Source organism: Indicator indicator, chromosome 1, assembly GCF_027791375.1.
Source record: "Indicator indicator isolate 239-I01 chromosome 1, UM_Iind_1.1, whole genome shotgun sequence".
Taxonomy (NCBI): domain Eukaryota; kingdom Metazoa; phylum Chordata; class Aves; order Piciformes; family Indicatoridae; genus Indicator; species Indicator indicator.
This window is the reverse complement of record NC_072010.1, coordinates 56092058-56114497: the sequence shown is the minus strand read 5'-3', so window position 1 is coordinate 56114497 and position 22440 is coordinate 56092058. Positions and strand designations below refer to the sequence as shown.

General features: G+C 37.2%; 1 protein-coding gene across 2 annotated transcripts in view; it reads left to right on the top strand.

Annotated features, from left to right (window-relative positions):
* Positions 1-22440, top strand: part of ABCC4 (ATP binding cassette subfamily C member 4) — a 153652-nt gene that overhangs the window by 45418 nt on the left and 85794 nt on the right. For both annotated transcript variants that reach the window (XM_054383749.1, XM_054383741.1), the window contains exons 11-19: positions 144-335; positions 1834-1928; positions 2035-2121; positions 11130-11226; positions 12343-12558; positions 14305-14445; positions 15850-15887; positions 16239-16339; positions 19317-19463. In XM_054383749.1, the coding sequence (XP_054239724.1) occupies positions 144-335; positions 1834-1928; positions 2035-2121; positions 11130-11226; positions 12343-12558; positions 14305-14445; positions 15850-15887; positions 16239-16339; positions 19317-19463 (1114 nt within the window). The remainder of the gene's footprint in view (positions 1-143; positions 336-1833; positions 1929-2034; positions 2122-11129; positions 11227-12342; positions 12559-14304; positions 14446-15849; positions 15888-16238; positions 16340-19316; positions 19464-22440) is intronic.

Genomic DNA, 22440 nt, shown 5'->3' with positions numbered 1-22440 from the left:
ACTAGTGCTCTTCTACTCTTAGCAGTAGTTTGAGTGGCAGGGTGAAATAGGTCATTGTGCCAGTAAACATTGCTTAATCTCTGGGATGTCTTTAATGCAATCAGATGTCACAATTGTTATTTCACTTTTAAAATCTTTTGCAGTCTTCACTCTTAAGTGCTGTGCTTGGTGAGCTGCCTAAAGACAAAGGTTTGATAAATGTCACTGGAAGAATTGCTTATGTTTCTCAGCAGCCTTGGGTGTTTTCTGGTACAGTAAGAAGTAATATACTCTTTGACAAAGAGTATGAGAAAGAAAAATACGAAAAAGTTTTGAAAGTCTGTGCTCTTAAAAAGGTATGGTTTTTCTCTTTGTGTTTTATTTTCACAATCTATGTTTTTATCTTGGTGTTCTTTCATACATGGGGTACATGCTGCAATATATAACAAACAAAATTGACTGAATTAAATCATATCACTTAACAGAAATACATGTAATTGTTTTTGACATCCGTATGTGAGCACATTCTTGTAATTTCTAAAACGTTCACTAGAGGGAGGTGAAGCACAGACAAATTAGGAAAAAGCTATTCCCAAATATTTAATTTCATAATTACACTTAGCTCTTTTCGCTGATGTAGTAGGTCTGTGTAAGTGCTATAAAAGGTGGAAAACAAATAATCAGGCAAGAACTATTTGTGACTTCCATTTTGTAAATATCCTATATGCTTAAAAAAGTCATGTATATTATGTATTATGCATTACTAATTACTATTAAAAGAACCTTAGTGCCATATATTGGAGAACTCACTGAGCCCAAGAAGTTTTATGAAAAAATGTTTTTGAAAGGTCTGTGTGCAGAGGAGTTTGTGACATGAGAGTTAAAAGAGGATTAAGCCAGATTTGTCAAGAAATAGTCATTTTGCTTGACAGCTAAAACTATTTTATGCAGCATGTTACGATACTCCTGTCAGCAGAGACACAGGTGAAAAGTAGATGGTTACTGCGATGAAAATTTTATTGCAAGGTTTTTACACATGGTAGATAGAGTGTTAATATCTTCCTCTGATACTCAGTCATTCTGTTGCCAAAACGTAAGGTTTTAGTGACTTTAAAAGACAGCAAACTGCATTGAAAAATACCCCCAAAAATGAAACACACCACTTCATATTTGATGGTAGACTCGCTTTCATAGTTTTCTTTCAAATTTATGTATCTTATGAAAGCTGTGAATAAACTTTCAGAATATGTTTTATATCTTAATACAAAACTTCTGTGTTTCCTGAATAGGAAATACAGTTATATGACATGGAACACTGTGCAATTTTGTTCTCTTTCTTGTAGTCCAGAGCCCCATAAATGAACCCAACTTAGGTGGTGAATGTTGTGGTTATTTCTCTTGGAAACATTAGACTAAGAATAAAAGTAATACAATTCTTAGGGCTGTTGGCAAGTGGAAGATAATTTACTGATAATAATACAGTTTTATTTATTGTGACAGCTCATGTTGTTCTAGTAAAAAATAATTTCATATTATACTTTCTACTTTTCTGAATCACCAGCAAATATTACTTATAACTCTAAGAACAGCAGAGCACTTCTCTCTGGCAAAGCTGTAAAAAAAAAAAAACTTGAACTTTAGGATCTCACCTGTTTTTTCCAGCTTTCTTAATTATTTTTTCCTGAAAATACAAAGTCATAAAGTAACTGCAGGTATATATTGCATTTTAAGTTGAGATAAGTTAATACTTTTCAAATAAGAAAATGTTATATCGAAGCAACTTTGTTGGTATTTGAAGTTAACATAATTAATTTTAAAAAAAAATCTTGCTGTGTGGTTTTTTCACATTAACAGGACTTAGAATTATTAGCCGACGGTGACCTAACAGTAATAGGAGATCGCGGAGCTACGCTGAGTGGGGGACAGAAGGCCCGTGTAAATTTAGCCAGGCTAGTAGTTTTTGCTGTTACTAGAATTTACAAATTGTCAGACTTCAGTGACTAAAGTAAACAAATCAAAGACTTTATGATACTGACTTTTCTTTAAACCTTTTAGAGCTATGTATCAAGATGCAGACATCTATCTTTTGGACGATCCACTGAGTGCAGTAGATGCTGAAGTTGGAAGACATTTGTTTGAAAAGTATGTTACTGCTTTGTTTTCATTTAGAACGTAATTTTTATCTTGTAATTCCATATAGAAAGTTTGAGAAAGCAATTTTGGGGAAGATGGATCTCTTCACAGAATTCTATGCATTCACTTAATTTATTTTTCCTCCATTTTACCTCTTTGGAAGACATACTGGTTTTTCCTCTGTGCCTTTCATTTTGTTCTTTATTTTTAAAAGCCTTTTATTTTTAGAATTTCTATTTTAGAATTACTCTTAATGGAATACATACATTTTCTTGATGAGAAAAATATCAAATTTCATACATGAGTATTGGGGTTTATGAATCTCATGTTTTACGAACACTAGTATTGAGTGAAGAATAATATGGAGTGAGATTTTTAAATCACTTCTTAGTTTGCAGATTTTTTTTGTGCAGTAATAAGCGATTGATTCAAATGGCTAAGGGAAATGACAGAACTCTCATCAGATTCTTGAGTGATTTTTCATTTTGGTTCTTGAGTGGTTGAAATTTCTCTCAGGTAGGTGAAACGGGGACTGTAGAGTAGTAGGCTGTGGAGAGCAGAAATAGAAGAAAACAGACTGTATAAGCTTACCATCAAAGAGAGAGAGATTGGACCTTCCTTCCTCCATTCTTGAAGACATAGGAGAGTGTTCATTAAAGGTCAGGTTCCCTTCTCAATAATTTTCTTCTCAGTCTCTCTCTTTCAGATTGCCTAATATGCAGCACGTAGTGAGTATGAGAATAATCCAGTTATTCCCAGCCAGTGATTCTTCCTTGCTTATTCTTAGCCTGCAGCTCTCTGTATCAAAAGCTATAATCTAGAATTTATTAGAAGGAAGAAGTTCCATTGACTGAATTCAGTAGGCTTTGATTTGAAGCCTTAAATGAGAATGTTTTCTTGAGCATACTTGCATCCTTTGAATTCCACGCTCCAAATACATGAATTAATTTGATTTTACTCTTGTTCCCTCCTCTCCACCTCTAAACAATCATAAAAAAATTTTCTTGCAGAAATGGTTATTGAATTTACACTGATGAGTACTGCACGTGTGTTCTCTTTCCCCACGTAGGGAAGCTTTTTGTATCTGAATTCAAAAATTGTATATCCTGCTGATGTTTACAGTTTGAAATCTGAAGATTGTTCTGAAACCCTGTCAACATTTTGCTTTATTGATTTTTTTTTTTTTTTTTTCCAAATAGCTAGTGTTTGTTTTTGTTAGCCAGTATGGAGTAAGAGTTTTATAATGCATAGGCTTTATGTTCATTATTCTGTGCAGGATCATTTTTGCCTCCCATGACTGATAGATGGAGTTCATTACACTTTCAAGTTACTTTAATGCCTATTGAAGCTATCTAGGCTTTAGCTGCTGCTTTTCTGTTTCTGCAAAAGATTGCTCTAGAGCTCCAGCACCTGACTGTATCAGTGCCTGAGTTCTGAAAGTACACCTACCAGAGCTGTTAATCCTGTCTTTCCCTAAGTCGTGGGGTCTTTTCACAAAGTGGAAAAACAGGAAAATACAATAGTGGCTTGCAAAGGAGGTTGGTTGCCTCTGCAGTTTACTGTACATTTTAGGTGAGCTGTGACACAGGAGAACCTATATCCTACTGAAAAATCCAAAATCTGGATTTTTGTACGTGAAAAACCAGAAAGAAGCTGGAAATTGTTGGTCTGTGATGAGAGTGTGATTTTCGCTGACAAAAATGTGCGGGGATGAGGAAGAGTAAGGAGGCTACCTCAAAGAATTGGAAACCCGGCAAACTAGCAGTGGATTCTTCCCTTGCTTTTGTTTAGTTTTCCTCCCCAACTCTAGGTCAGTTTGAGTGAAACAGATGGAAGTAGAATGAAAGCATTTGGTGGAGAAAATGGACTGGGTGGGGTAGTAGTGGCAAGGACAGCTGAGAATGCCTGTTCGATCAGGATCTTCAGGGAGGGCTTTTTTACAAAGAAGTTGTCTTCTGAGGCCTATATGGCAGCTATAAAAGGTGCTGGGACTAGTGGGGAGAGTGTTATGTTCAGTAGCTCGCTTTGAAAAACAAGGCAGGGCATGTTCTTTAATTCTTCCTGAATAGTGCTAGAAATGTGGAGAAGAGAGAGAGCACTTGGGCAAGAATCATTTCTTACAACATGGTGCTCTAAAGAATGTCCGAGACGCCACTTCATACAAACTTCCCCCAGGAGTCCAAACCGCGAGGCATAAAACAATGGACAAAATGGAGAAAATGGGATTATTTAATGAGAATCTGAAGTGGATATTGTTCAGTTCACCCGCCCTTTTTTTTTTTCTTATTTTTCCCCCTTGTAATTTTGTATTAACTTTTAATTTTTTTAGAAGTATCTAGTCTATGTATGCAGCAAAGATAGGTACGTTCCTAGTTATTCCCCGAAGCTACACTCTGTGGATGGCTGGTTCATTAAATTTCACTTCTCCCTGTTCAGCTACTGCAGTAAACAGTTTAAAATATATGAATACTTCTCAAATGAGAAAGAATGCAAGTAGCACAGCTCCAGTGGGAGAAGAGTCTACGATATTATTAAGGGATTGTGTCTCTTAAGAATTTCTCCATAATACAGACAAGTTGTTCCATGGATGATGGAGCAGATAAGGCCAGTTTTCCAATGAATTCCTCTCTTCTGGTCAGATTCCCTGGGGCTTAGTAAGGTGTAAACTAGAAATTCCTTATTTTTGTACTATTTGTAGCCTCTTATCCAGTGCGTTCTCTTGATGGCTAACAGTAGGCATGCTGCAGCTTTTTCTCAGTGGGGAGGTACTAGTGTTATTCTGTGGGTTTGTATATATTTGTGTGTATATGAAAATACGCATCTATTTTTGTAGATATATATATATGTAAATAAAAATAGCTTTTCATTGCCTTCAAAGGAATGCAATATTTAAAAACCTTTAGTTTCTAAATGAGGGACAGTCATAGATACGGTAGCATTTTCCTTATGAAGTTTGCAATAGTCTGTGATGTTTTAAGAAAATCACTGTTCGTCTTGGATCCCAAGAGATTTCCTACTCTTGCTGTGCATCTTCGTAAACGTATTTCTGTGGATTACATGGTTTCACATCACCTTTGGATAGAAATTAAATTGTCCCATCCAGTGATACTGGCTCAAAAGTAGAGTCTTAAAGTGAAGTTTTTATTCCATCAGTCTAAGAGAGATGCTCTCTCTAGTAAGTTGATTTTGGAAGCCTTAGGAATATGTGAATACTTCCAGTCTGATACCTCTCAAAGTGAGGTATGCTTATGGATCTCCTGTGACACTGGAACTTTTTCTTCAAAGTGCTCCTACGGAGGTGTAGGTAATGAAAAGCAAGTGGAGCTCATCACTGATGTAAAACTAGCAGATAAAGCCTGCATGTTACATTTCTGTAGGTTCTGTAAGTTTTTCTTTGTTGTTTGGTTGGGTTTTCTTTGTTTGTTTGTTTTAAAGTATTCAATATAAAAGCAGAAAACCCACTTGCAGATCCCCAGTATGGTTGTGTGCTTTAGTGGTCTGCAGTTGCAAAATGATACTATGAATACTAAAGCAGAAATAAGCTTAAGAGGGAGGTATGCAAATTATTGTAGGAAAAGTTCATAGAGGGCTACTTTAAATGCTAAGAACTCTGACTCAAGAAGTTACTAACACATGGACTCTGGAAGCTAGAAATATGTACCAAAGGAAGCATCACTCTGTGTTTGCTTATATACTTTTTCCACCCATCCATTGCTGGCTGATGCCTGGGACAGAACCATGGATTTTGTGGACCAGTTGTACTTAACACGTTAGCCCAGGAGAGGCTTGCTGACCATATAACCCAGGATGAGCATAGAAGTAGAGTGGTGTGGTAGAAACAGGTGTAGGGCTTTTGTCTCCTGCAAACAAAGTGAACTTTTTTGGTCATTTTTTGTTTGCTGGTTTGGTTTTTTAATTTGTTTTGAAGTTTTAGAAACTTTCAAATGTACAAAGACAACTGGGAAGTTGTTCTCCCTAAACCACTTAAAGGGAGAGAAAAGCAAATGTAGTAAGTGAATTCATATAACAAAGACTTTATGCCTGTGAGCACTACAGCATGTGCTTTAATTTCATTTCGGTGGTTATTTCCATTGAAACAAACATAAATATTAAGTAAAGGTAAACTTGAACGTGAACTTCCAAAAAGGAGAGGCAAAGAGAGTTGTAAGGAAGAAGAGCAGAGGTGAAAGCAAGCTGGTTCTTGGAGATAAAAACTTAAAAAAGATTAAAGAACAACTTGTCTCAAAGAAAAGAAAATTTGATTGGGAAGAAAGAATGAATGAAAATACATATGCATGAAAAGTGCCAAGACACTGCCTTTGCATAGAGGAGCACTGTGGCGTTGTACACCCCCTTCTGAGTAAATGCCTTTTGCTGCATGCTCTGCAGTATCAAAGCTCAAGCTAATTTTTTTTTTTTAATTGTGTAGAAGTTTGCTTTTAAATTGCAGTAGGCTTTCTAAATGGGTCATAATACACTGTTAACTTAGGTTTGCTAACTTAAAATGTTGTTTTGTTTGTTTTTGTGGAATTGGAAGAGTGTAATTTATGGAGAGATCTGTCCTGAGTCTGGTATTCCTGTTGATGAATGAAGATTGTTCATGTTACATTTTCAGGTGATAGAAAACCAGGCAATGCTTCAGGCAGTTCTGGAGACCAACAGGGACTTTGAATGTCTTAGTTGCAGGATGTGAACTGATGGATGCACACAGCAAGGATAACTGCATAGTGTTGACTCCATGAACATACAATGAGCAGGGATCAGCATGGCAGCACTTTTGTGGTAAAGGAGATGCAGATGGAAGTAGATCACAAATCCGGTGTGAATCAGCAACATCATGTTCTTAAGTAAAAAAGTAGATCAGCTTTAGACTCCAGTGTAGCCTGTCAAGAACACTGAGGCAGGCAGAGGTGGGGGAGTGAAAAGAAAAAGAAAAAAAGGGAGGGAGAGTGAGAAAATTATTTTAGAGGTTGGTGGTTGCTCAGGGATTAGTCTCTTCTCCCTAGTATCAACTGATAGAATGGGAGGAAATGGCCTCAAGTTGTGCCAGAGGAAGTTTAGATTGGGTATGAGGAAAAATTGCTTTATTGGAAGAGTGCTCAGGCATTGGAATAGGCTGCCCAGGGAGGTGGTGGACTCACTGTCTCTGAAGGCGTTCAAAATACGTGTAGACATGGCACTTCAGGACATGGCTTAATGACGATGGTGGTGTTAGGTCAATGGTTGATCTTAGAGAGGTCTTTTCCAACTGAAACAATTCTATGAAAAGAAAAGTGGGGGGGGGGAGGGAGGTAAGAATTTTGGAGGTTTTATTTTGAATGAATCTGAAAGGAAAAAAAAAAGGACATGAAAAAGAGAGAGATTTATGTATAAAGGGACTGTGCAGACAGGTGTAAACTGGTCTACTGTCATTCAGGAATCAATAGATTTAAATTGTGCCAGAAGATGAAAATCTGGACTTTAGAGGTCGAAAAAAATTGTAATGGTAAAGTTAGCTTGCGTATATAATACATTTTCAAGGATGTTGAAATTTCTGTTCTTGAGCTTCAAACAAACAACCATAATGAACAACCTATACAACATCTTGTCAGGAATGGCTTAAGTTTAAATTTATCCTTAACTCATAGTCCATCCCTGTTTTCCTTGTACTGAAGTGACTGATGAACCTGTGGGTCTTCTCTGTCCACATCTCTTCTGTCTGTGTATGTATGTATGTGTGCGCTTTTATGTTTAATGAATGTGGCAGTGGTGACTGTGTTTTGTGCAGTAATTTGTTCTGCTGCTATGCATTAAATGTGCCCACAGTGTACGCCCCTTGAGAGAGTAATAGAGAAGGACAAGGGAGGGAAACTTTGTGGAGTTTTAAACAAGAAGTGAAAAGGTAGTGATAGTTGCGGACATGCTCCAGGAGACATCTGAAATGTTAGATGAAATATGTCTGTTACCTGGATTCTCTGCTTCGTTAGTGAGAAAGGGAGACACTGTCAGATGGTTCATCTAAAATTGAGTGTTTCGTCTAGCATTGATGATTGCTTTTTCTTCAGCTACACAGAGCAGTATTTCTAAAAGTAGATGTGTGATGAAACTAAGCCTTAGGGAACCAGTTTAAAAACATAAACACAGACTGTTTTGTTGGTATTTTTTGTTTTGTTTATTTTTCCTTTTTCAGTTGTAAGACAATAGCAAGTTTTCAGTAATGGGGATTCAGCAAGTCCTCAGAGTTTTGTGCCAGCACTTTTATCGCATTCGGTTTTGCTGAACCTCTCTTCGAACTTTGGTTTTAGTCTTCCATGGCAGTGAAGGCACCATACAAACTTAATAGTCATGTAAAATCTGCAGAATGGATGTTGTCAAATGCAAGAGAGTATTTTTTTTAAAATCAGAGTAGTTTTGAACATAAAACTCAAGTAGTTTGACGTTAAGTATATACTTAGTAGTATATACTGATCTTTTACTAGTTTTGCAGCTTCTGTGCTTCATGATGATAGAGTATTCTAAAAGGCAAAATTTTCTAGTGAGCTGTCTGAGCAGTGAGTTGTTCAGCTTGCTAATAGATCCAAGTATCTGCACTTTATTGCAATTTTTCCTCTCTGTGCTCATGCCAGTGAATTGTGACAACAATTTTTCTATTCACCTGTTATCCACAAACTATTCAGCTATCTTCTTTCTACCCAGATAGACATCAAATCAAGAGTTGTTGTTTTTTCAGAAATTCTCAGTTGAAGGACCTGATAGATCAGTGGAAATTTATATTTTATTTCCACAGAGGTCATTTTTACCTTCTCTCCTGAGATCAAGATCATGCAGGATGCTGTGCTGACAGCTCTTGACAGTTCTGATTGGTTTGCTTTGATGCTGCGATAACTCACTTACTCTCTAACTTCTTTCTCTTACTTCTTTTTTTTCTTTTTTTACTCCATCCCTTCCAAATGCAGACTTAAACTGCAGTGGACTCACCATGACTCAGGATCAAGATTTGAAGGTTTTCAACCATCGTGTTTTTTTATTGGATAGTTTGTCCCAGTAAGCTCTTAGATGTACATCTGGCAGACAGAAAATTCAGTAATCACAGTGATATGTAGGCTGTGGGACTATGTAAGGAGAAGCTAGGTCTCTTCATAGTGTTACCTGATGGATTCTCTTTCAGCAGCTTTCCTGCCAGGCAAGTCTATATTCTGTAGCTTCTCTCATCTTTGTCTGGTTTTCTGGACAGGTCTTACTGAAGATATGTTTTGTTGCATGTCTTCGGCTGGTACTCTAGTTGTTTTGGTGACTGCTCAGAGGGTGGAGAGTAACCACACCAGAATAATCTCCCACAGAGAGCTTAGTTTATATAAATAGTTGCAACTGCTAAAATGGTTATGCTGCTACACATTCCTTGGTTACTTATCTTGGTCATCTAAGAATGACATCATGGATTTATAGTCGCTTCTTGAATGCTTTTAATTGTACTGTACGGTTGAATTGAAACAGTATAATATACTTTCTGCCTGTAATTATGCTTACTAGTATCAACCATTTTATGGTACTCTAGGAGTCTAGTCTTTCTAGGAGTGATAAATAGATTTTAAAAGCTGTGTAGATAGTTGGACATGCAACATAAATGTATGAAATACAGTAAGCCACTGTTAAACTTATGCTCTTTTTCTGCCTTACTGTTTATTTTCATTTCTACATTGAATTTGTACTATTGTATTGCTGTGGATTTACTTGTGGGCTTCTTTGGAGAATGGGGAGAGAGATGTTCAAAGGGATGTTTTGTCTGGTTTTCCTTTGTTATGATTTCCACTCTCCTGTGTCATGTTAGTGAATAGGAGTTAGCATGTTAGCAAAAATGAGCCAACAGTAGTGGATTTATGAAAAAAAATCCGCCATGCCATGGTTCCTGTGTAGTTCAAAAGGTTCTGCTTAGAGCAGGCTGCAGCCTGGCCCTTCAGATTTCATTCCTGATCAGCTCAATGCTGATGAGGGGTGCTCCTAAAGTACATTCCTGCTTGGTTTTGTCTAGTAGTCCAGTTCATGGGCCCCAATACCAACAATATGAGCAACAGCAAATTGAGTTGAGACCAGGGAGATGACCTTCAAAAAGGCACTGCTGATCCAAATGAAAAATGCTCATGTATACATTTTGACTGGACACTTCAGCTCCAGGCCACGTCAATATTCTTTGTTAAGCTAGTGAGTAGTTGAGAAAGTGCTGTCTCTTGAAGTGTTTGTCTCTCTGCTGTCTTACTGTGAGGATAAGGGCAATGAGGATGTTGGCAGTGTTGTATCTCAGTTGTCTGTGCTGTCCCTGTTGTATATGAAGAGCTTGTACTTGCAGACCTGTAGGAAACCATTGCTCCACTGCTGTGGCTTTGGTGGTGTTGTTTTGGCTATGTAAAGCTATATGAGATTGAACTGCAGTTGCCAAGTCCTTCTGGTCTGCCCAGTCACTTCTTCATTTCTCTCTCTTCTGGGAAGGCTCTAGGGTAAGATACTGGAGAGGAAGTTAAGCCTTAATTCCACGAGAGAAGTTCAGAGATGGGTGAGGGATCTTGCACCCCTATCTTAATACATACATGGATGTAGCTTGAACCAGTACTTCTCCAGAACTCTCAATGACTCACTGTTAGAGCAACTCTGAAAGCTCATCTCAGAAGTTACTTTTATTTGCTGTATTTTTGCGTAATTGTCCATAGTATGTTGTTCTCTCTTACACTAGTTTTGATTTTTGTTAAATGCTTTCTTTGCAATTCAGTGTATGACATGTAGTAGGCAATTTTAATGAAGTATCCTTAAGATATTTCCTTCTCTTTCATCTCAGACTTTGCCCTACCTTGAAAACTTCAAAAATAAAATAAGGAACATGTTTTTTAAGTGTCATTTAAATAAATCTAGTAAGCATGGGCTTTTTTTTTTTTTTCCTCCTACTTATTTTAAATACTGTACAATTGAATAGAAGATGTTTTCCAGAAAGGGTCAAAATGCTTTAGGATTCTTCTTTTCTTTTAATTGATCTTTCCACCTCTTTGCAGATGTATTTGTCAGGCCTTACACCAGAAGATCACTGTTTTGGTCACTCATCAGTTGCAATATCTCCATGCTGCAAATCAGATTCTGATTCTAAAAGAGGTAAGTGATTTCAGTTTCTGTACCTTTGTGTCTCACATACTTGCTAATTATCCTTTTTCATCTGAGAATGGGCAGTGGAGGGGAATATTTGTAGTTTGTAAATATATTTTCTGTCTACAAATGACCAGATACGTTTTTAAAGCTTTATAATTATTAATAAAATAAGTTGATTTTTCTTACAGTCCCTGAAAAATCTGCTTCTGAATTTTCATGCATATACATAATCTTACATACTGACTTATCTTACATATGTGTAATACACTGTGAGAGAACTACTTATTTTGAGGCTATGTTAATGCCTTGCTTTTATTCTTGTTTCTTACACTTCTGTGTGAATTAAGAACTAATGTTGATTTTGCAACCAGTGTCTTTTTTAAAATTAAGGCTGAGGAGTGGTGACAGATACTTCTGAGAATGAGCAAGCCTTTAGCAAAACTGGATTCTTGCAAACTTTGTTGTACCAATAATAAATAAATAAAGAGGAAATGCAGGAACTTCAGCTGTTTGTGTTTTGTTATTTTTTTTTAAATTTCATATGTGAAGTATGTGAAATTACATTCGATGCATCACAAAGTTGCAAAAAAGGGACACTAGGCATCTTTTTCCTCCCGTTCAGATCTGTGTAAAAGTTACAATAGCTTTCTAGAACTGAGTTTGTGATAGAGTGTAAGAAATGTGGAAATGGTCTGTGAGGCTTTTTGTAGAGTTCTGCAAAGACCAGAAAATTAAGCTGCTGTTTACCCCTAGCCTGGAATAATATAAAAAGACTGATGGTTATGTATGTAGTTTAACAGCTTGTTCTAAAGCTGCATGGCTGTCTCCTTCATCTTCTCCAAGGAAGTGTATCTTGCCTAGCTGTAACTGACACTTTTGTCATCCTCTTTGTATTCTCCTTGGCCTGGGTAACTGCCAGGAAGGGACTGGTTAGAGGGAGAAGAGTTTGTTTTTGCCTTTCTAAATGAGAGACTAATATTTAAAGGCTTCAGCTCATTTACTGCAATGGGATATAGACTTAGCAGCTGTGGAATCCTGGAGACAGTGAGGATAATAGGTAGGAAAAATTATCCTTCACAGAAAGTGTATAATGAAGATAATCAAAGCTTGTATTAATTGTAGGGTAAAATGGTGGGGAAAGGTACCTATTCAGAGTTCCTGAGATCTGGCATCGACTTTGCTTCCCTTTTGAAAAAAGATGAAGAGGTAGAACAGCCGTCAGTTCCAGGAACACCCAACATGAAGCCTGCCCGCAACCGAACCTTCTCGGAGTCCTCTGTCTGGTCCCAGGATTCATCTGTCCACTCACAGAAAGATGGAGCAGTGGAACAACCACCTGTGAGTGCTTAAAGCATAGACAATTCTCAATTCTTGTCTGACTGGTTTTTAACTTTAACTTTGATAAGACTTTCCCTGCTGCATTTGAATTTCGGGGATTGTTGAACTGCATTAGCAAGTGACAGCTTGCCCACAATGGATCTGCCCAGCGCTGTGCTTGGCTGGCAGTCCTGCCACCTGAGCTTCAGAGGGCAGACATCCTACAGCTTTGCCCTATTCTGTTCAAACCCAACAGACTGAGTTTAGTCAGATTCAGCATCAGCTCTGCTGGATGCAGGAAGGTGACACCTATAGGTGTCCAAAGAGACTGCACTGTGCTTCCTTCATTCTGTTCTCTGACAGCAGTGCTCCTAGGGGCCATTACCACTGTTTTGGGTGGATTCTGTGTTTGTGCAGTGCTGAGCTTGCATTAACACTCCCTGAAATCCTGAGTTCTGGGAAGCGCATGCAGAAGAAGTGGCTTTATACTTAGTCTACATTTGCATGGCTGGCATTAACATACCCATATGATCTTGAGCTGACCCTGGGGGAGGTAACCTCGGGACACACTGCATTGCTCTCCCCAGACCTTCTGTTAGTGAAAGTAGAACACTTTCTATGGTGCCAGCTTGGCTTCGAGGTGCCTTGTTATCTTTTGATCTGCACAGTGCAAAAGCAGCCTAAACGTTTCTGTACTAGAGGTGGCCTTCTGCTGATGTCTCTTGTGTTCACATAAAACAATGCAGGAGCCCTGTAACCCTGTGTTAGCACTGCTTTCATGGAGCACATGAAACAAATCATCCTTAATGATTGTCACCTTTATGCTATGGAGAAATATTATTTATGTTTCTCTACTATGATGAAAAGCAGTGAGGTTTATTTACCAAAAAGAAAAGGTAAATATTGTTTCATGCTTTTTTGGAGGAGTGGTTTTATGCCCAAAAGTAGTCAACTTGACTGGTACTATTAATGTCGCAGTGGTGACTCCACTATTAAATCCACAAAGATGTGACATATGTTTTAGCAGCGTTATTGCTGTCTCTTTGGGGCAATGGGTGGCAGTGGCTGGAGAAATAAAATTCCAAGATAGGCTTCTCTTCTTTTATGGATGGGTAGGTGGGGTTTCTTCCTTTACATCTGAGTCAGATTTGTTGATTCCGCTGCTGACAACAAAATCAAGTGTTCCACATTCACTGATCTGACGTTATTTTTTTCCTATCACATACATTGTCAGAAACCAAACAAACAAAACCAGAACTTATGTATTTGATTAGTTCTTTTGCCTTCTTTATGCCTCAAAGGTCATCTGTCCAACTCTCCTGTAGTGAACAGGGACACCTCCAACTAGGTCAGGCTGCCCAGGGCCATCGAGACTGATCTTAAAGGTCTTTTCCAACTTCTATGAATCTGAAAATATAATCTTTCCCAAGTCAAGCACTATATAAGAAAATAAAAACCTGGTTTAGCATTCAGTTAAAGTAAGTATTTCTGGCTGTAAATGAAGTAATTTTATGTTCTATGATGCAATGCAAAATCAAATCCTCACAGTGTCATTTTGCAACATAAATTTTTCAGCATTACTTGCACTGGTAATAATTTTTTTTCTCAAAGCTATAGTTTCAACATTCAAGGCTTTTACATGTGTAGCCACATTATCTCCTTATTTAAGTATTTGCTAATTCTGAAACAATTTTCAAATGTCTTAGTCTGAATCTGTAACTGCAAGGTGGATGGTTTTTATTCTGTTTCTCTCTTATTTTTTCTCAGACTGAAAATGTGCTGGCTACATTGCCAGAGGAGAGTCTTTCTGAGGGAAAAATAAGCTTCAAGATTTACAGAAAATACTTCGCTGCAGGAGCAAACTACTTCGTGATTTTTATACTTATACTGTTCAATATTTTGGCACAGGTAAATTGTGAGGAGCCATAAATAATATTGAATGTATTTTAGATTTGCTTTTTTATTTTTTTCTTTTTAACATAGTGTATGCTTGTTACTGTGGTGTTTCATCTAAAATGTTTAGGAGCACAGGAACATAGTGTTCTTTAATAATTATACTAGATCAAATTTTGTATGTGAGCATGAAGATTTGGTACGGCATTGGGAAGTCTTGCCCTGGCCCTTACTTCAACAGTTCTAATACTTAAAAAAAAAAGTAATTGCTGGCAGCATAGCACAGAGCCAGAATTGTAAGCCAGTCTAATTTTAGAGATAGAGAAAAAAGTCATAAGGTGTATAAATTAGTGGTTAACAAACGTGAACAGTCATTTTTCCAGTTGGGGAGAGTCAAGAGTTTTACTGAATATGGGAAGACAGAGTCTGACAGAAGCGTTTAAAAGGCAACCAAAAGAACCCTTGTCTGTTGGTAATGTGCAGTCTATGAGAAGTCTGTGTGAAGGAAGGGTCACTTCATACTGTTCAGCAGAGTAAGAAAGTGAGGAAGAGGATAGGCAAATGTTGTGTGTAATGCAGACTGTTACAGGTATGTAAAAGAATTTGTAAACAAAAACTATTTTGAAACTTACTGAAAGAAATAGTGAGTTGAAGAAGCTGCGTGAAGGTAGCTTCTTATTGCCTTTTTCTCTGTTTCCTGCTGAGAAAGCTTAAACTCATTTCATGGAAATGATTTGTCTTGTCTGTAAAAAATAATCTGTATATGTAGATGTGTTACTTCCTTTTTGCTTGTCCTTGAATTAAGTCTGTTGGAAAGATAGCTGAGTGAGGTGAAATCTCAACAGCAGAGCAACCAGAACTTTAAATTCACGTGAACAGAGGTGTGTTTTGAGATTAGTAACGCTCTTACAAGTTTGTAGTCACCCCTCTGCACAGAAGGAAGGTAGCAGTAGGAGTTACTCCCTCCTTCTCTTCTCTCATCCTCCTTCAACCCTGTTTCTGGTAATTATCTCCTGTAAACATGAATTTCTGGACTGGTAACATCAGAAAGTTTGTTAATCAAAAAGCATTTGGAATATCTCAAGTAGCAAATTTAGGAACTGAAGAAATGAGTTCTTTAATGTGTAATTAACATACATTGGGAAGAACTACTATATTTTGTTTGCTTAAGTGTACTGCTTTCCTCTGGTTTGCTATCATGTAAGGTAATTTAAGGTAACTTCTTTCTTTGTAGAGGATTCTAATGCACCTTCTAATGTGTTTTGCAAATTGCTGCTGGTCTTGAAAGACTGGGTGGCATACTTTCCTGAATATGTGATGTTTTCCCAGAGAACATGAAAGAATAGCAAGGAAATTTAATTTTCTAATGTTTTTTTTCAATTTGTAAGATGATTTTTGTGTTTACCCCTTTTACTCAAGGTGGCATATGTGCTCCAAGATTGGTGGCTTTCTTACTGGTAAGTTGACGATAATAACTGGTCAATCATTTCTGCCTTTTCAGTCAAGTGCGGTTTGTCTAATAGAAATCAATGTTCCATAAGTGATGAGAATCTGTTCTAGGACACTTCAGAATATGCTTGTTATTTTTCTGATCTCCACTCATTTTGCATAGGGGGAAAAAGTAATTTTTATGCTGAACTGTATCCTGTGATTGCTTCTACTCATGATGTGGTGCATGACAACATCAATACATGGGATTTTCTTGAACTACAGTTTCTATCAGAGTTGAATGTAGAAAATGTTAAACACACTGGTGAACACTGGCAAAATGTGATCTGATGATCTTTATCTTCTGTACGTTTCCACAGGGCAAATCATCAAGAAAAGTTGAATGTCACAACAAATGGGAATAATGGAGTAAATGAGACTGAACACCTAGACCTTAACTTTTACTTAGGAATTTATGCAGGTAATTACATGTTCACATCTGTGTGTCTAAAGAGCTTTTTATTGTCTGACCTATCATAATAAACAGTTTTGAGAGGTGGCTGTCTGGAGGAATACAATTTCTAGCAGTAATGGAGTAACGTCTTCATGTTAGGAGCTTGAGTCTTGGTTCCTGAGTATATTAATTGGAATAAATAAAATCTAACAGAAGAAATAGGTTAACTCTTAATTTGCTTTGCCTAGATTTTGGAAAGTAAAGTAGGAATTGAGTATTCAGAAAGTCAGCCACTGTAAGGTTATGGTTGCTGTCTGTACTAATAGGTCGTTGAGCTAAATCTTCAGTCATTATATGGATAGGCAGGAGGAACGGATATTCATTCTGTGATGTTCTTAAACTTGGCATGGCTATATTCTTTCTGAAGTCCCATAGCAAAATAACTAGTTTTCCAAAAGCATCCCGGGTGGGTGTGCAAAACAAGATGTTAAAATGCATTTCAGTACTTTTCAGTAGATAGCCATATGCTTCTGAATATCCAGGAAAGTGTGTTGGTCCTTGTGTCCAGGCATCTAAACATCTTGAAATACTGCTATGAAATGTAGTAAAAATTGGCATAGAAAAAATGTGTGTAGAAGTATGCTCTCAGATTCTGCTATTTAGTACTTCTAGTGGTGTGTAGTTTTATGTAGCACAGTAATTTCTTGATGGATGTGTAAATAATAGATACGAGAAAACGTGGAATACCATAAGACTATGCATTGAATACATTCAGAACGATCTCTTGTGGGTGGGAGGATAGGTGGAGGATTTTTGTTTGGGTCTTTTATATGGGCGAATCCACATAATCTAGGTGTTTGTCAGAAAACATTATGCTTGGCCTGGAAAGCAACAACTTAGGAGCCAGATAAAGCTGGCTCTTATTTTCTCTGTGTAATGTCTTATTTCATGAGCTATTCCAGTAGACTGCACAGTATGATTAAGTGTGGCAAACTTGTCTTTCTCTGACCATATAACCTAAGCTACGTTATGGAAAAATTTATCCTTTAAGGCAATTTTCTTTAGAGATAGCAGAATGGCAGAAGTTACCTTTATATTGAAATGTTCAGATGTCTTGGTGAGATACTTGCAATAGTTGAACAGACAGCATTGACTTGCCTAACTAAAGTTGTAAGTGAAGTTGAAAAAGTTATGAAAGGAGAGTAACTTTCATATGCAGTGCATAATAATCTAACCTTTTTCTATAACCTCTGAAATGGTATAAAATAATTTAACATTTTTATTTCTGATACTCAGTGTTTGGAAAAAGGAGGAAAAAAAAATGAAAACCAACAACACCCAAAAAACCCAAACCCACCATGGTAGTTCCTTCTTAGTCCTTGTTGTTTTTATGAGACAAAGATGCAGAGAAGTAAAGTTTATGTTAAGGGGAAACCCTGTTGTCCCAAATTAAGGTACCATTCTGTAAAGCGAGTGTTCAGAATCCTCGTCTCTCTTGTACTGAGGTAGTAAGCTTGTAAACAGGGAAAGCAAAAACCTTTGGCAAGACACAGACCAGACAAAGGGCTTGAAAGTCATGTGCCCCCTCCTTTTCCCAAGCCTTTTAAGATGTTGAAGATCATGCCAGCAGCTTCCAGTGGCTTTCAAGTGAAGTTGTACAGAAATGTGGAGTTCCCAGGATGTGTTCCTTCTCTTCCCAGTCCCAGAGATTGCTGTTAAGCATGGGCTTTGCTTCAGCCCCTGCTTAGTACCTCTTCTGCTCCCTCTTTGCATGACCCAGCTTTCCTCTTTGAGTATATGCTGTTACTTTTAGAATAGTGTTTTCTTTTTACCTTGCTTATAACAGATCATTCAGGACAAGGCAGACATGCTCTTATCCCAGCCATGAGTGTTTTCTTAACAACAAGACTGCACAGAACCTGGGCAATAAACTGCAAGCAGGCAAATGAAACGGTGATACGTTTTCTTGCACTCTGGGAGAATGCAGCAGTAAGCAGGATGGAATAGCTGATTGACTTAACCACGTCATAGCATTTAAACCCTCACTCTTTCCTACTGTTACTATAGCTGTACCTGAATTGTGTCCACTTTCAACCTGTCCTTAGAATTAACAGTGCTTTATGTTGGTAACTAAGGTCTAATTTAAGGGTGTCCTCAAGGCCTGAGCATCTGGGCTTGTGGTGGCTGTGCTTAATTTCTGGAGCAGGTCACCTGGAGCCTGGAAGCACCACCAAATGTAAGGTTAACACGTTGACTGTTCACCTTCATTGACTGGGAATTTGGGCAACCACGTTGGAGATTGCACACAGCAAACAGAGCAGGAACAATCTCATCATTCTTTGTTTCTGTCTTTTGCCCTGTAGCACCCATGTCTTGTAAGTGGAGATGTGCCCAGAAGACAAACAGTTTGCAGACCAATTCCCTAGAAGGGCTTGATTTCACATGGCATAAGGGATGCATCTTATGCTGTGTTAAAGAAATACACATAATTTCAATGATTTGATGTGGTTTACAAGGGGAGGAATGGCATGAGTGGTTTGGGCTGATTGAAAATAACTCAAGGTTGTCTCTAAATAGCCATGTATATATTACTTGGTTAATACCTGCTGGCAAATGTTGAATCTTCACAGTGACCTCTGCAAGCCACAATTATACACGGCACTGTGAAATGAATTTCTTAGCGGAGCTCTTATGCATAAGGTTTTAATACAGATTTATTTCATGGGTTAACAGACATTTCCTACATTTCTATAAAACTACCAATTCTTTCAAACAGAAAAAGAGAAATTCTTTAAATCAATGATACGATAGTAACAGAAGCTAGTGGCAAATATCGGATGCCTACATTCTGTGCTCAGTCTGAGAGGCTTAAATTTAGATTACTGCCATGTACAAAAATCAACAATTTTTAATTTCTTTAAAATTCTATTTTGGTTTTACATTCTTTTCCTTGTGAAAAGTGCATATATGAGTGCATGCTTTGTCCATGTTTTTTTAATTTCAGGTTTGACGGTGGCTACAATACTGTTTGGCATAATAAGAAGTCTTCTGGTGTTTCAAGTTCTTGTTAATGCTGGTCAGAATTTGCACAACAAAATGTTTCAGTCCATTTTGAAAGCTCCTGTCTTGTTTTTTGACAGAAATCCTATAGGTAAGTTTAATAGCAAAAATCTCCTTAATGTTTAATGTTACCTCATTGATTATACTAACAACATATTTTTTTATCAATTACAATTTTACAGTATTTTTGCACATTTCTGTGGGGTTTTTTTTTCTGCTTCTACTTAAAATCTTTAACAATGTGGTATTTTAAAATTTAAACATCAGAATGTTGACTTTTCTTCAAACGCAGTTTGCAAAAAAATGAATTACTTTAGTATCCTGCTAGATGCATTGCTGTTCTGATTCAGCCACACAGAAATGTCTTCTATATGCTGAATGCATATGCATACATTTTGTGAGAATGCCTTTCTTGGGCTTTTCTTTGAAAGCTTGACCCCAACAATTATTTACTCTTTTAAAAAATAAGCGCATGTGGTAATTCAAGGTTTTGAGAAAATATGTAGCTTACTGTCCTTGCAGAATGCATGAAAACGTAAAGCACACAATTTAAAACTCTAATCCAGATCCTTATGTTCCTCAAAAGAAATGAGAGAGAAGCTGTGGCAGAGTGAAGAATGGGGAAGTGGGGTGGTGCTGATTTACTAGCCAGTCTTACATGAGAAACAGAAATCTGATGGTCTTCACTACCTTGAAGAAAGAGAATGTAGGCTTGTTCTCATAGTTCCAGAGGCCACTTAATGATTATAAGGCTACATAGCTACAGTGTTAATTATTTCAGAAAAATTATTAGTATTTTCAGGAAGAAATAATTGGGGGAAAAAAGCTTCATGATCATAATATAGTGAACGAGGCATACAATTTCTCCTTTAAAAACAATAATCTACAACTTCAGAAGCTTAAGAGCTTTGTTATATGGTCTGCTTGTACTGTGGGTCTGTGGTAGTGTGAATGCAAGGCTACTGCATAGGGTTAGAAGTGAAACCTTAAGCTCAGGAGAGAGGTTAGTGGAGAGCTAATGAGAGCATATACATGAGAAGAAATGATAGTACTGATGGGATTTGTTGTCACAAAGGCAGGGATTTTCCTCTTCTCTCCTTTCCCCCCGCCCCCTTTTTTTTTTTCCTCTTTGTTGTTTGGTTTTGCTTTGGTTTGTTTTTTTCTGGGGGGGGTGTGTGTGCACAGCATATACATTAACTGTATTTTGTTCATAGCAAACTAAGGAGTACAGAGTAAACACCAGAGACAATGTAGAGTAATAAATAACAGTTTACTTTGTAACCTACTGTGAAGCTTAAATTAGCATTGCTTTGTAAAAGTGACATTCATAATACCCGCCTATCACTGACAATTCAAACACTGTCATGACTTGGATATGTGTGTTTCTATTTATCAGCAGATACTTTATAGTAGAAGGTTAACTTCTGTGTGCGTGTATTTCTTTGCCTTCATCTTTCTGTTGGTCATGGTAGCATGCAAAGGCACTGCTGTTCAGATTATTCATCTTTTGAAAAAAGGTATAAATGGAAAAGATGACATGTTAGATGATGCTTTTGTTCAGAACTGCAGTATGTAGCAGTTGTGAAAATCTGGTTTTAACATCTGTGTTTCATTGTCTGATTTACATGCCTTTTTTTACTCTGAATTTTTCTTTTGGATCTTCAGAAGCTATATTTTTGTACTGGAATAAGATTTGTTTAAGTAGGAGTCTTTTCCTTTTTTTTAACATGCCTTACTATGAAATACGTTCTAAAAATAAATTGAAATTATAAAAGGCTCCTTTTTCTAGGGTTGTGATAGTAATAGCCAAGCTGAACTATAAGTTACCATATCCCATATTAGCAAAGCTGATACTGCAGTGTCAGATCTGTCATTTAAAGCATCCAACATGTTCTCAGTATTTGTGTGAGTTGTTTAAGACATTAGCAGAAGCAATTGCTGAGCTGAATTTTGCTGCTTTATTTATCCACAAGTAATCAGCAATTAAAAGATACCATGGTTAGTATTTTGAACACATGGTGATCCGTGTTTCAAAGTCGAGGAAGGAAGCTTAAATACATAGACATCCCAAGCTCTTGTTAGTTCTTATTGGGGAAACAGTCTAATGAGCAGCATCAAGGAGCTGACTTTAGGAAATGGAAATAAGTGATGAATCATGGCATGTCTGTCATCTCCCAACAGTGTAGATCCAATCAGACATTATGCTTCGTGAATCAGTTCAGGCATAAGCCCAAGATCTCTCTTTACAGACTGCATTAGCAATAGTATATAGAGAGGGGAAGGTCATAAAGGGAATAGTAATGAGCGTATTTTTAGAACTTGGATTAAATAGCAGATATAGAAAAGGAGTGTGAGTACCACTCTTTTTTTCTTCCTTCCCACCCAAAAATGTTTGTTGCTATACAGATTTCCCCTTTTTATAATTTGCCATGTGTCTAAAGGTAGTTATACATTGCTACTTTAGGTTTTGCATTTGAAGAACTTTATTGATAAACGCCTGTCTCTTTTTTTTTAGCACTTAACCCTAATGAGCTGGTAATCTTAAGTGAATGAAGTTTATTGTGTTATCCAGCATTCAGAAAGAGTGATTTGGTATATATGACTGAAATTCAAATTTATCATCAGATATCTGTACAGTGTGACTTAAACAGCCATAGTGAAAGCTTGATGGGAAGTTAGAGATTAAGTGGCTGTATTTTGGGCTTTACCACATCTGACTTGTCTGCAACTGTTGATAGAGCTTCTTTATTTTATGGAGTCTAGAATCTTCTTTGCTCTTCTCTCCATATCCCAGCATGGGAATTGCATGTATGTCAAAGTATCTGTGAGAAGGAAAATGTGGATAATTTCTACCTCCTAGTGATGCTTTATATACTCCTCTTCATGTGTTACTTGCAGGAATAAAGGGATTGATTTCTGTGCTTGTCTGGCACAAGAGGGCAGCATGATCTGTTTTATCCCAACATTACAACAGCTACCTAAAAGGATAACAAAATTTTATCTCTAATGTTTTTAGAGTTGATATTTAAGGAGTGAATTTTCATCCTCTTCACTGAGCAATTGTAATG